This window comes from Pongo pygmaeus, chromosome 5, assembly GCF_028885625.2.
Source record: "Pongo pygmaeus isolate AG05252 chromosome 5, NHGRI_mPonPyg2-v2.0_pri, whole genome shotgun sequence".
NCBI lineage: Eukaryota > Metazoa > Chordata > Mammalia > Primates > Hominidae > Pongo > Pongo pygmaeus.
In genome coordinates, this window is record NC_072378.2 from 48,416,567 (window position 1) to 48,430,095 (window position 13,529).

Genomic DNA, 13,529 nt, shown 5'->3' on the forward strand with positions numbered 1-13,529 from the left:
CAAGTAAAATTTTATGTAATGATACAGACACTCCAATGCAAAATTAAAACAGATTTCCACCTGAGAATTCAAGAAATATACTACCTTGCCCCAAACCGGTAAGAATCCGATTACCACAAGGATGGATAGTTACCCATGGCGAAGAACGGGATTCCCAGCAAGGTGGAGTTGTACTTTCCATCGGTGATGAAGAAGATCCCTGCTGCTGTGATGATGGAGATGCATACTGTGAGCACCCCCAGGAGGCCCAGGAAGGGCTTACTGCGCAAGCAGTCCTTCATGGAGCTGGAGAGGGTGGCTGTGGTCAGGATCAGCACAAGGCTCACCAGGACCTTGCTTCTGGCCAGGATGCTGGTCTTATGAAAGTCTCTCCAGAGGCTAAAGGATGCTAAAGAGTAGAGCTGGAGTTCTTGATGCTCCTCCTGGAGCTTCCTTATAAGCTTACAGAACTCATTCTCCCACTTCTCCCCTATGAGGTCTTGGGTGGCAGAGCCATAGGTCTGGAGGTAGTAGGTGATTTGAATGGCTCTGGCTGACTTGACCCGCTGGTCTTTGCTGTTTGGCACTTCCACTACCCCGCCCAGTTGGTGTCCAATAAAACTGTTCCTCCCATCCTTGAAAACAGAAAAAGAAGAGACTTCAGTTACCAAACGGATGTACATTCCAGAGAATAGATTCTTACTCTAAGTGAAGGAGCACAAGGAAGGCAGAGATAGGTGCTAGTAATTGTGAAACTGATGTGGATGGAGAGGCAATTTAGAATTTTATTTTCAACATTTGGAGCCACATGGGATACCATGTATGATGATCAAGGACAGAAAATATGCAAAAAGTATTACAAAGCTACAGAAGAATTGCCACATGCATAGAGAAATGTAGATAAATATTTTGATCTCACTCATATCCCACTTCCCAACATTTCTTTTTGTAACAATCCATTACAACTCCTTAATACAGGATCAAGTTTTACGATTCAGTTTCAGCCAAAAGTAAAGCTTGCCATGAATTAATAATATTTCAAAAGTTAAGGTAATTATCTGTTCTATAAATATACACTAATCTTTCTAGGGTTCATTCATATTCCTATGCCAACACTCATACAAATACACACAAACATGAATATTCTTACGTATTCTCTATATTCTGGGAATATAATTGCATACTGAAGAGCAGTACAAAAAATATTGTTTCTTACAACTAATTTAACGGCATTGAAATATTTCCCAAATATGATGTGAACACCTATTCACACATTACAATGCTCCCTCCGAACACCTGCCTCAGACATAGGTAGACCTTTTCTTATTGATGACAGTAGACAAATCCCCTAAATGAGACTGATAAGAATTTCAGATTGAGTTGCCAAAAGTCAATTCATTTTCAGAGTTTGACATGAGATAGAGTAGGCAAGATCATGAAAGTAGGAAATTGGTAAGACAAACAGTCACTGCTCTTTAAGGCACACGTATGTGGCCAAAAAGTTACTAAAACAGGTTGAGAACAGTAATTCTCATCCAGTGTGCCCCAACATGAAGAAAGAAATCTCTAAGAGCTGTCAACAAATTATCATTAATTTGGAAAGATTATTATTGCCACAACTATCATTTATTTCAATGGCAATGGTTCTCAGAATACTGAAGCTAGTAGCAGGCTGCATGATGAAGTATAGCATTGAAAGTATGCTCAAGTACCAGGTGAGAGACAGGCACTAAGGTACGTTTATGTCACAAGTAGACTGTGTGTCAACCGAACCTGCCAAGATGTTTATCTAACAAGGATATAAATGGGTAAAATCAGGAGAAGAAACAGTTCTTCCTAGAGTGGGTAGGGCAGAAGGCCACAAACTCAGTAGTGTGATAACTCTGGTTTTTCACAGAACTGGGAGGTATTATGTACTCTAGCAGACATATGTCTTAATTCCTGTGGACTTGTTTAGCTCAGACACTTATATCTAAGGCACTTGTTTGTATTTGCATTTTTAACATGCGACAAAGCGGCCCTAATATTTGAGAGTGTGTTGCAAACACAAAAAGTTTACAATATTTACAGAGAGTAAAAATGCTGTTAGTAGGATCACCAGGAATTCCAAGTGAGGAATTTCTTTTTTTTTTTCTTTAATTATTCTTTTAAGTTCTGGGGTACATGTGCAGAATGTGCAGGTTTGTTACATAGTTATATATGTGTCATGTGGTTTGCTGCACCCATAAACCCATCAACTACATTAGGTATTTCTCCTAATGCTATCTATTTCCTAGCCCATCACCCACCGACAGGCCCTGGTGTGTGATGTTCCCTTCCCTGTGCCCATGTGTTCTTGTTGTTCAACTCCCACTTATGAGTGAGTGTTTGGTTTTCTGTTCCTGTGTTAGTTTGCTGAGAATGATGGTTTCCAGCTTCATCCAAAGGACATGAACTCATCCATTTTTATGGCTGCATATTATTCCAGGGTGTATATGTGCCACATTTGCTTTATCCAGTCTATAAGGGATAGGCATTTGGGTTGGTTCCAAATCTTTGCTACAGTGAACAGTCCTGCAATAAACATACGTGTGCATGTGTCTTTACAGCAGAATGACTTACAATCCTTTGGGTATATACCCAGTAATGGGATTGCTGGGTCAAGTGGTATTTCTGGTTTTAGATCCTTGCAGAATTGCCACACTGTCTTCCACAATGGTTGAACTAATTTATAGTCCCACCAACAGTGTAAAAGCGTTCCTATTTATCCACATCCTCTCCAGCATCTGTTGTTTCCTGACTTTTTAATGATTGCCATTCTAACTGGCATGAGATGGTATCTCATTGTGGTTTTGATTTGCATTCCTGTAATGACCAGCAATGATGAGGTTTTTTTCATATGTTTGTTGGCCTCATTACATGTCTTCTTTTGAGAAGTGTCTGCTCATATCCTTTGCCCACCTTTTGATGGTTTTTTTTTCTTGCAAATTTGGTTAAGTTCCTTATAGATTCTGGATATTAGTTCTTTGTCAGATGGATAGATTGCAAAAATTTTCTCCCATTCTGTAGGTTGCTTGTTCACTTTGATGACAGTTTCTTTTGCTGTGCAGAAGCCTTTTAGTTTAATTAGATCCCATTTGTCAATTTTGGCTTTTGTTGCCATTGCTTTTGGAGTTTTAGTCATGAGGTCTTTGCCCATGCCTATGTCCTGAATGGTATTGCCTAGGTTTTCTTCTAGGGTTTTTATGGCTTTATGTCTTACATTTAAGTCTTTAATCCATCTTGAGTTAATTTTTGTATAAGGTGTAAGGAAGGGATCCAGTTTCAGTTTTCTGCATATGGCTAGCCAGTTTTCCCAGCACCATTTATTAAATAGGGAATCCTTTCTCCATTGCTTGTTTTTGTCAGGTTTGTCAAAGATTAGATGGTTGTAGATGTGTGCCATTATTTCTGAGGCCTCTGTTCTATTCTATTGGTCTATATATCTGTTTTGGTACCAGTACCATGGTGTTTTGATTACTGTAGCCTGTAGTATAGTTTGAAGTCAGGTAGCGTGATGCCTTTAGCTTTGCTCTTTTTGCTTAGGATTGTCTTGGCTATACGGGCTCTTTTTTGGTTCCATATGAAATTTAAAGTAGTTTTCTCCAATTCTGTGAAGAAAGTCATTGGTAGCTTGATGAGAATAGCATTGAATCTATAAATTACTTTGGGCAGTTTGGCCATTTTCACAATATTGATTCTTCCTATCCATGAGCATGGAATGTTTTTCCATTTGTTTGTGTCCTCTCTTATTTCCTTGAGTGGTGGTTTGTAGTTCTCCTTGAGAGGTCCTTTACATGCATTGTAAGTTGTATTCGTAGGTATTTTATTCTTTTTTGTAGCCATTGTGAAAGGGAGTTCACTCATGATTTGGCTCTCTGTCTATTATTGGTGTATAGGAATGCTTGTGATTTTTGCACATTGATTTTGTATCCTGAGACTTTGCTGAAGTTGCTTATCAGCTTAAGGAGATTTGGGACTGAGACAGTGGGATTTTCTAAATGTACAATAATGTCATCTGCAAACAGAAACAATTCGACTTCCTCTTTTCCTATTTGAATACGCTTTATTTCTTTCTCTTGCCTGACTGCCCTGGCCAGAACTTCCAATACTATGTTGAATAGGAGTGGTGAAAGAGGGCATCCTTATCTTGTGCCAGTTTTCAAAGGGAATGCTTCCAGCTTTTGCCCATTCAGTAGATATTGGCTGTGGATTTGTCATAAATAGCTCTTATTGTTTTGAGATATGTTTCATCAGTTCCTAGTTTTTGAGAGTTTTTAGCATAAAGTGGTGTTTAATTTTACTGAAGACCTTTTCTGGATCTATTGAGATAATCATGTGGTTTTTGTCATTGGTTCTGTTTATGTGATGGATTACATTTATTGATTTGCATATGTTGAACCAGCCTTGCATCCCAGGGATGAAGCTGACTTGATCGTGGTAGATAAGCTTTTTGATGTGCTGCTGGATTCAGTTTGGCAGTATTTTATTGAGGATTTTAGCATTGATGTTCATCAGGGATATTGGCCTGAAATTTCCCTTTTTTTGCTGTGTCTCTGCCAGGTTTTGGTATCAGGATGATGCTGGCCTCATAAAATGAGTCAGAGAGGAGTTCCTCTTTCTCTATTGTTTGGAATAGTTTCAGAAGGAATGGTACCAGCTCCTCTTTGTAACTCTGGTAGAATTCGGCTTGAGTCAGTCTGGTCCTCGGCTTTTTTTTGTTGTTATTGGTAGGCTCTTAATTACTGCCTCAATTTCAGAACAAGAGAGGAATTTCATAGTCACTCTGCTTTCTCCCTACATACTAAATGAATACAATCATTCTATTTATCGCAATGTGACCAACTGTAAAGGAATAATCCAATAAGAATTTGATTTGAGGTTTTTTTTTTCCTCTCAGAATGTCTCTCACTTCCATGTAATCTTTATAATTTTCCCATCTTTTTCCTTTTGGAATCAAATGGAAATTTTGGCTGTGGTTCCCAAGGCTCTCTCTTGATTAAATCTTATGGGATATTACCATGAGCTGCAAGTAGAAAGGTGGGCATGCTTTGAGAAAGGAGGCAGGGATCTCATCCCAGAACTGAGAAATTGTGGAAAATTTCTTCTCTTTAATAAAGTTGACACTAATTGCTCCCGAATTAGGCTCATTTATTTTTGTTTTAAGCTTGGTATAATCTTTAGCTCCACCGTTGTTTCTACATCTTTGAAATCTCACTTTGATGTGGACTTGTACTTCTGATTATTTGGAAGAGAAAGTTTTTTAAAAGCATTATCTATTTACTTAAGGATGTGCAGCTATGTCTTTACTTATTTCTGTCATCAAAAAGATTTCTCAGAGATCTTTAGCAGCAACAGAATGATTTATTCATCTCTTGGAGATTGTAGTGAATAAAAGAGGGTGCTGATAATGTATCTGGACAAAAGACAAAATTTTAAAGAAGGCTAGTATCGGTTTTTAAACAACAGATCTTCATTGAGTTTGGCTAGCTGCTAACCCGTCTGTTGAAGTTGTCTAATTCCCATTTTTACAAAAAGAAGTTTATAAAAGGTACACTTCTATCCCACTTTTCCCATTATTTTAAAATTAATATAAAAAATAGAATGAATTCCTCACTCATATTTTTCTCTATGCATCAGAACAAAATAAATAAGGTTTTTGGATGTTCTGGAATTGAAAGCTCCATTAAAAGGTCCACATTTTGTACCTGCAGTTGGCCCAAAAATCCAACTAATTATAGTCCTCAGAAATACACTTTTGTACATTATTTGTATGGGAAAATTATACTATTTTGTAAGGGATGATTGAAGAGTTTATTCATTTCCCAAACTCACCAGCTCATAGATGCTTCTATGTAGGAAAGACAAAGAATTAATATAAGATATTTTGTAATTATCCTGCGGACAGAACTTCCTTGAAGTTATGACTACAAGTAATAATGAAAGAACACTTAATCAGGAATCATGTGAGCTGCGTTGCAGTGTGCAGCTCACATTAATGGGAAAAGTTCCTTAGTTCATGGCTAATTCATTAGTTCATGGCTAGTTTATTTGGTTTTCTTATCTATAAAATGAGAAACTATGAGTATATAAACAGATGTTTACATAATAATTAAGTAATTTTCAGCTCTATTTTTCTATGAAAATGCAATATATAAAGTTTCACTGAAGATGCCTGGATGTCAGAAAGGATATCATTATAATGAATAGAGTCATTAATGGATTATTTGTATAATTGATAAAGATCTTACTTATCACATGATGAAGCCCTTTTGTTTAATAGATGAGCAAACCTAGAAGCTCAGAGAAGGTAAACCTACTAAAGGGATGATTCCAAGGTTGAAACTCAGATCTTCTGAGTCCAAGTCCAGTCCTTTCCAGAATCCTAGGGGAGTGATTTCAGGGAAGCCAGTTTGGCTCCTGGTCCCCAGGAAATGTTCTTTATGATTAAAACTTATTTCACTTGTAGACCCCATTTTCCAAAGTCGTCCTCTCCACTAAAGCAACTGCCTAGCAATGACACATACTCGTATACTGATTCAACTTCTTCCTTTCCCCAAAAACCTCCTACAAAATTGATAGACCGCTAGCAAGACTAATAAAGAAGAAAAGAGAACAGAATCAAATAGACGCAATAAAATATGATAAAGGGGATATCACCACCAATCCCACAGAAATACAAACTACCATCAGAGAATACTACAACCACCTCTACGCAAATAAACTAGACAATCTAGAAGAAATGGATAAATTCCTCGACATATACACCCTCCCAAGACTAAACCAGGAAGAAGTTGAATCTCTGAATAGACCAATAACAGGAGCTGAAATTGTGGCAATAATCAATAGCTTACCAACAAAAAAGAGTCCAGGACCAGATGAATTCACAGCCGAATTCTACCAGAGGTACAAGGAGGAACTGTACCATTCCTTCTGAAACTATTCCAATCAATAGAAAAAGAGGGAATCCTCCCTAACTCATTTTATGAGGCCAGCATCATCCTGATACCAAAGCCGGGCAGAGACACAACCAAAAAAGAGAATTTTAGACCAATATCCTTGATGAACATTGACGCAAAAATCCTCAATAAAATACTGGCAAACCGAATCCAGCAGCACATCAAAAAGCTTATCCACCATGATCAAGTGGGCTTCATCCCTGGGATGCAAGGCTGGTTCAATATACACAAATCAATAAATGTAATCTAGCATATACACAGAACCAAAGACAAAAACCACATGATTATCTCAATAGATGCAGAAAAGGCCTTTGACAAAATTCAACAACCCTTCATGCTAAAAACTCTCAATAAATTAGGTATTGATGGGACATATCTCAAAATCATAAGAGCTATCTATGACAAACCCACAGCCAATATCATACTGAATGGGCAAAAACTGGAAGCATTCCCTTTGAAAACTGGCACAAGAGAGGGATGCCCTCTCTCACCACTCCTATTCAACAGAATGTTGGAAGTTCTGGCCAGGGCAATTAGGCAGGAGAAGGAAATAAAGGGTATTCACTTAGGAAAAGAGGAAGTCAAATTGTCCCTGTTTGCAGACGACATGATTGTATATCTAGAAAACCCCATTGTCTCAGCCCAAAATCTCCTTAGCTGATAAGCAACTTAAGCAAAGTCTCAGGATACAAAATCACTGTACAAAAATCACAAGCATTCTTATACACCAATAACAGACAAACAGAGAGCCAAATCATGAGTGAACTCCCATTCACAATTGCTTCAAAGAGAATAAAATACCTAGGAATCCAACTTAAAAGGGACGTGAAGGACCTCTTCAAGGAGAAATACAAACCACTGCTCAAGGAAATAAAAGAGGATACAAACAAATGGAAGAACATTCCATGCTCATGGGTAGGAAGAATCAATATCGTGAAAATGGCCATACTGCCCAAGGTAATTTATAGATTCAATGCCATCCCCATCAAGCTACCAATGACTTTCTTCACAGAATTGGAAAAAACTACTTTAAAGTTCATATGGAACCAAAAAAAAGCCTGCATCACCAAGTCAATCCTAAGCCAAAAGAACAAAGCTGGAGGCATCATGCTACCTGACTTCAAACTATACTACAAGGCTACAGTAACCAAAACAGCATGGTACTGGTACCAAAACAGAGATATAGATCAATGGAACAGAACAGAGCCCTCAGAAATAACACCGCATATCTACAAGTATCTGATCTGTGACAAACCTGAGAAAAACAAGAAATGGGGAAAGGATTCCCTATTTAATAAATGGTGCTGGGAAAACTGGCTAGCCATATGTAGAAAGCTGAAACTGGATCCCTTCCTTACACCTTATACAAAAATTAATTCAAGATGGATTAAAGACTTAAATGTAAGATGTAAAACCATGAAAACCCTAGAAGAAAACCTAGGCATTAACATTCAGGACATAGGCATGGGCAAGGACTTCATGTCTAAAACACCAAAAGCAATGGCAACAAAAGCCAAAATTGACAAATGGGATCTAATTAAACTAAAGAGCTTCTGCACAGCAAAAGGAACTACCATCAGAGTGAACAGGCAACCTACAAAATGGGAGAAAATTTTCGCAACCTACTCATCTGACAAAGGGCTAATATCCAGAATCTACAATGAACTCAAACAAATTTACAAGAAAAAAACAAACAACCCCATCAAAAAGTGGGCGAAGGACATGAACAGACACTTCTCAAAAGAAGACATTTATGCAGCCAAAAAACACATGAAAAAATGCTCATCATCACTGGCCATCAGAGAAATGCAAATCAAAACCACAATGAGATGCCATCTCATACCAGTTAGAATGGCAATCATTAAAAAGTTAGGAAACAACAGGTGCTGGAGAGGATGTGGAGAAATGGGAACACTTTTATACTATTGGTGGGACTGTAAACTAGTTCAACCCTTGTGGAAGTCAGTGTGGCGATTCCTCAGGGATCTAGAACTAGAAATACCATTTGACCCAGCCATCCCATTACTGGGTATATACCCAAAGGACTATAAATCATGCTGCTATAAAGACAGATGCACACGTATGTTTATTGTGGCACTATTCACAATAGCAAAGACTTGGAACCAACCCAAATGTCCAATAATGATAGACTGGATTAAGAAAATGTGGCACATATACACTATGGAATACTATGCAGCCATAAAAAACGATGAGTTCATGTCCTTTGTAGGGACATGGATGAAATTGGAAATCATCATTCTCAGTAAACTATTGGAACAACAAAAAACCAAACACCGCATATTCTCACTCATAGGTGGGAATTGAACAATGAGAACACATGGACACAGGAAGGGGAACATCACACTCTGGGGACTGTTGTGGGGTGGGGGTAGGGGGGAGGGATAGCATTAGGAGATGTACCTAAAGCTAAATGACGAGTTAATGGGTGCAGCACACCAGCATGACATATGTATACATATGTAACTAACCTGCACGTTGTGTACATGTATCCTAAAACTTAAAGTATAATAATAATAACATTTAAAAAAAATTCTGAAATTCCTTTAAGTGTAGAAATCACCTTTATGTCCCAATAAAGACAAGTCATAAAGTAAGAATATGACAAGATGCTAACATGCTGTTTTCAGTGCTCTCCCATGTGAGTGTTTCATTGAACTGAACTGACATCATTAAGAGTAGATGACTTTGGTTCCTGGCTCATATCCCTGTGTACGCTGTTGTTCTTCAATCTATTCTCCACATGGAAGCCAGAGTCTATTTGTACAATTTAAATGAGACAACATCATCCCTACACCTAAAACCCTCCCCTGGTTTCCACTTGCACTAGGAATACAACAGATGCCTCTTGCCAGGCTTGAAAGGCCCTGCTTGGCCCATTTCTAGAGGAGTCCTCAGACCTGTCTCCTATCACCCTTCTCGTGAACTCTGCTGCAACTAGTTTTTTTTTAACCTTTCTTCCTATTCCTTGAAGAAACAAGTTAATTTCCACCTTATGATCATTACATCTGCTGTCCCCTCTGCCTGAAAAGCTTTCTTCTGCCAAGACTACTTCCTGGTCACCGAGGACTTAGCGTCAAAGAAATATGTGACCCACAAGACCTAAACCAGCCTTCCTTGCAATCATTCTATTGCATAGACCTTTTTATCTTCTTCCTACAAATGATTTTTATTTGAAATGATCTTATTTTATCATTTAATTGCTCCTTTCTGTGTCCTCTGCTAGAGTGTGTGCTTGTTGAAAGCTGACATCTTTCCTGTTCTGTTCACTGATAATTTCCTTGTGCCTAGAAAAAGCCTGATGTATAATAAACATTCCATAATATTTATTAGCTGAGTAAATTCACCTTAAGATATATATAACTAATTATAGCTGACTTTTTAGAGACTAGTTTGCTAAGACCAGGACAAGTAGGAGAGAGATCAAAGTGCCCGAGAACAGTAGGAACTCAAATGAAAAGAGGCATATGTAGAAATTTGAGGCTGATACAGAAAAGAAACGATGACATCTCTTTTTCAATCTGCTTATTCCAGTATAATATTTCCCCCAAATATGTTTATTTTGCATTTGCACTGTACACCAAGCATGTGCAGTAAGCTAGTCAACAGACAGGAGGACTTAGGGAGTGCCAGAAAAAAGAATTTGCATGTATCATGGCCCGCAGGCAAAAGCCAGTGTAAGATGCTCAGGGATCTGAAGGGAGTAATAGGATTTGAGGCTACAGAAGGCAGCAGGGCCTCTTCAGTAAAGGCCATGAAAGCCTTATTAAGGAGTTGGACTTAATTATCCTTCAATACAAATCCATTGATGGGTTTTAAGCAAGCGAATGACATGATTTACTTTCAAAAGTTCTCACTCTCATTGCACTGTGAAAAATGATTTAGGAAGTAAAGGTGACTCTAAAGGAAAGAGCTCAGTTAGGAAGTCCCTGCAGTGTTTCAGGTTCTTGATGCAGCATAAGAAAATGTCAGCTGAGGCAGTTTCTAGTAGGTAAATTGTTCCAAGGTGAATCATTGGAATTACAGGTCATGATGCTATCTCACGGCCATAAAGCATCTCATCACATTGTCTCTCCAGCAGCACTAATGCTGAAGAGAAAAAAAAAATCTTGGGTTTAGTTTCAGGTTACTATTCTGTAGCTTTAAAAATTACTCCCACTCAATGCAGAGCTTTCAATAGCTCTAGAGTAGAAAACTAAACTCTCAGAGAGAAGATTAAAAAAAATATTAAAGTGATGAGAGAGGATGGAGACATTAATGTCACAGACAATAGTGCAGAGAAAAGAATTACTTGATGATGGTTTGAAATTATAAGAGAGCAAGTACAATATTTGTTCCTTCTATGTGCTAGGTTGGCATTCAGACACTTTCTGTGACTGCAAGATAATTCGACAGCACAGCTTTTGTCCAAGACAATTGCAATTCAGATTTCATTGATTTTCCATGAGGCAGATACTGCAAAGATATTGGAAAGTTTTAGATGGTTAGTTGTTTTTTATCACTGAAAAGAAAGTCTTCCTGTGTTTAGTAGATGGTGACGTTTCCAAAGGAATGATATTGTTTCTTTTTTTAATCAGATTTTTCCTCATATTTATTTTCTAACTTATATATCTTCGTTTTATTACCAGGGTCAAGTATATACACAAACTAGGATTAAATGAAAATATTGGTTATCTTTATTTTCCATACCAGAACTTCATATTTAGTAGAAATGAGAAAATAATGAGAAATACCTAGTTTGTACAAGGTATTTATTTTTTAAAAGAAGAATCACAAGTCATTCTCAAAATGAAGACTTTAAAGCATTAAAATGCCCTAAGTAAGTAATAAATTCAATTTATTTTCTAACATTAGTAAGCTAGAAAAAGGCCATGGTGTAGTTCACTTGTTTTTCAAAGAAGAAGATTAAAAAAACAAGATTTCTGTGTTGCTGAAATAAAATAAAAACTCTAGCCATCCAGAATATAAAATAAGTTTAAAAGAGAACTCCAACATATCAATTAACTGGGACTTGGTTGGAAATTTTTAACACATGTGGCAGAATCGGTTCTAAGGCATAAGAATTCTATTCGCATTATCTTAGGCAACTCTTCCAATTGCTCTATGAAGAAGTGCTATACTGGAGTAGCCTCAAGTCACCAATAAGGACATTGGGACCAAGAGAAAGGATACAATGAAAGAAATGTTATACTGCTACTAAATGGTATAGCCAATCACTTGATTCGTGTGTCTGACTCCACATTCTTAACACAACTGCCTATATATTTGGATAATTTTTATATGTATATATTAATGATAGATACTATAATGTAATGGTTATGTACACAGAGCCAAGAATCCACTGCCTTGCTTAGAGTCCCAAACTCAACACTGACAAGACGTGCAAGGGTCTTAAGCTCCCTGTGTGTCAGTTTTATTATTGGTTAAAATAAGAATTATACAGGCATTGAGAAGATTGAATGTGTGGATATATGATAAGTATTTAGAATAGTGCTCAGAAATAATTGGCTATTATTTCTATTAATATATGTTATAAATAAAATGCTTGAATGATACTGTTTATTCACTTCTCCATCTAAAATTATTCCACATTTCCCAGCAAATGTTTGTAATATGGTGGAAAGAACACAGGGCACAGGGCCAAGACTCCTGGTTTCAAGTTCCAGTTCTGCTACTATACCGCCGGGTGACAGAGGATCTGCTGTTCGGCTTTTCTGAATGCCAGCACCCTCATCTCCAAAATAAAAAGTGTGGCTTGCATTATCACTAAAGGTCTTACCTGCCCTATAGTTAATGATTCATTGGTGGTAAAGTCATTAGACACTACGTAGTATGCTGCAGAAATCTTCCCCAAGAGAAAAAAATAAAATAAATTAAAAGGAAGGGAAAATACAAAATGACCAGTGTTCATTTCCATAGAAACAAGAAGCATTTTATCTTCTTCTGAAGCTAGACCAAGTCATGTGTCTGCCTTTTCTTTGAGTAATCTCTGGAGAGAATTCTTCTCTAATGGAGAAGGATAAGGAATTTGCCCTAATTTACTTAGATGTAAATCACCTCTGTAGCCCAGATGAATTAACTTATTTCTTAGATAGTAAAATTCATTTTATCTCCAGATGTCTACCAGTATTCTCTCTACCATTTGCTTATCAAACACTAGTTCAAATAGGTTTTAATTTCTCTTTTATTTATGTAAAGTCTTTGCACAAATCTATTAACAATGTGCAAAAGTAGTTAACACCTGCATTAAATGTGAGCCATGTAAAAATAACCTTTGTTCCTCTGTAACTTATATTAGTGATTCTATCCCAAAAGTTTCCATAAAAAGCAATATTACTATTCTTACATGAATGAGTCTTTCACAAAGAGATCACAGCGATTCTTAAAAGCAAGCATTCCGATATCAAACAACACTTTGCTCTGATGTTGACCTACATAAGAGAAGCTGGCCACCACTAACACAGGAGCATTTGAGGAAAGCAGCAAATCCCTATGTATACTGTCCCCCTTCAGTAGGAAGATTAAAAGTCCTGCCATTATTGCCTTTCTTTTGGA

At 37.3% G+C, this 13,529-nt stretch overlaps 1 protein-coding gene across 5 annotated transcripts in view; it reads right to left on the reverse strand.

Moving 5' to 3' along the window:
• Positions 1 to 13,529, reverse strand: part of PTCHD4 (patched domain containing 4) — a 231,821-nt gene that overhangs the window by 166,700 nt on the left and 51,592 nt on the right. For all 5 annotated transcript variants that reach the window (XM_063666258.1, XM_063666259.1, XM_063666260.1 and 2 more), the window contains one exon: positions 134 to 614. In XM_063666258.1, coding sequence (XP_063522328.1) covers positions 134 to 614 — 481 coding nt within the window. The remainder of the gene's footprint in view (positions 1 to 133; positions 615 to 13,529) is intronic.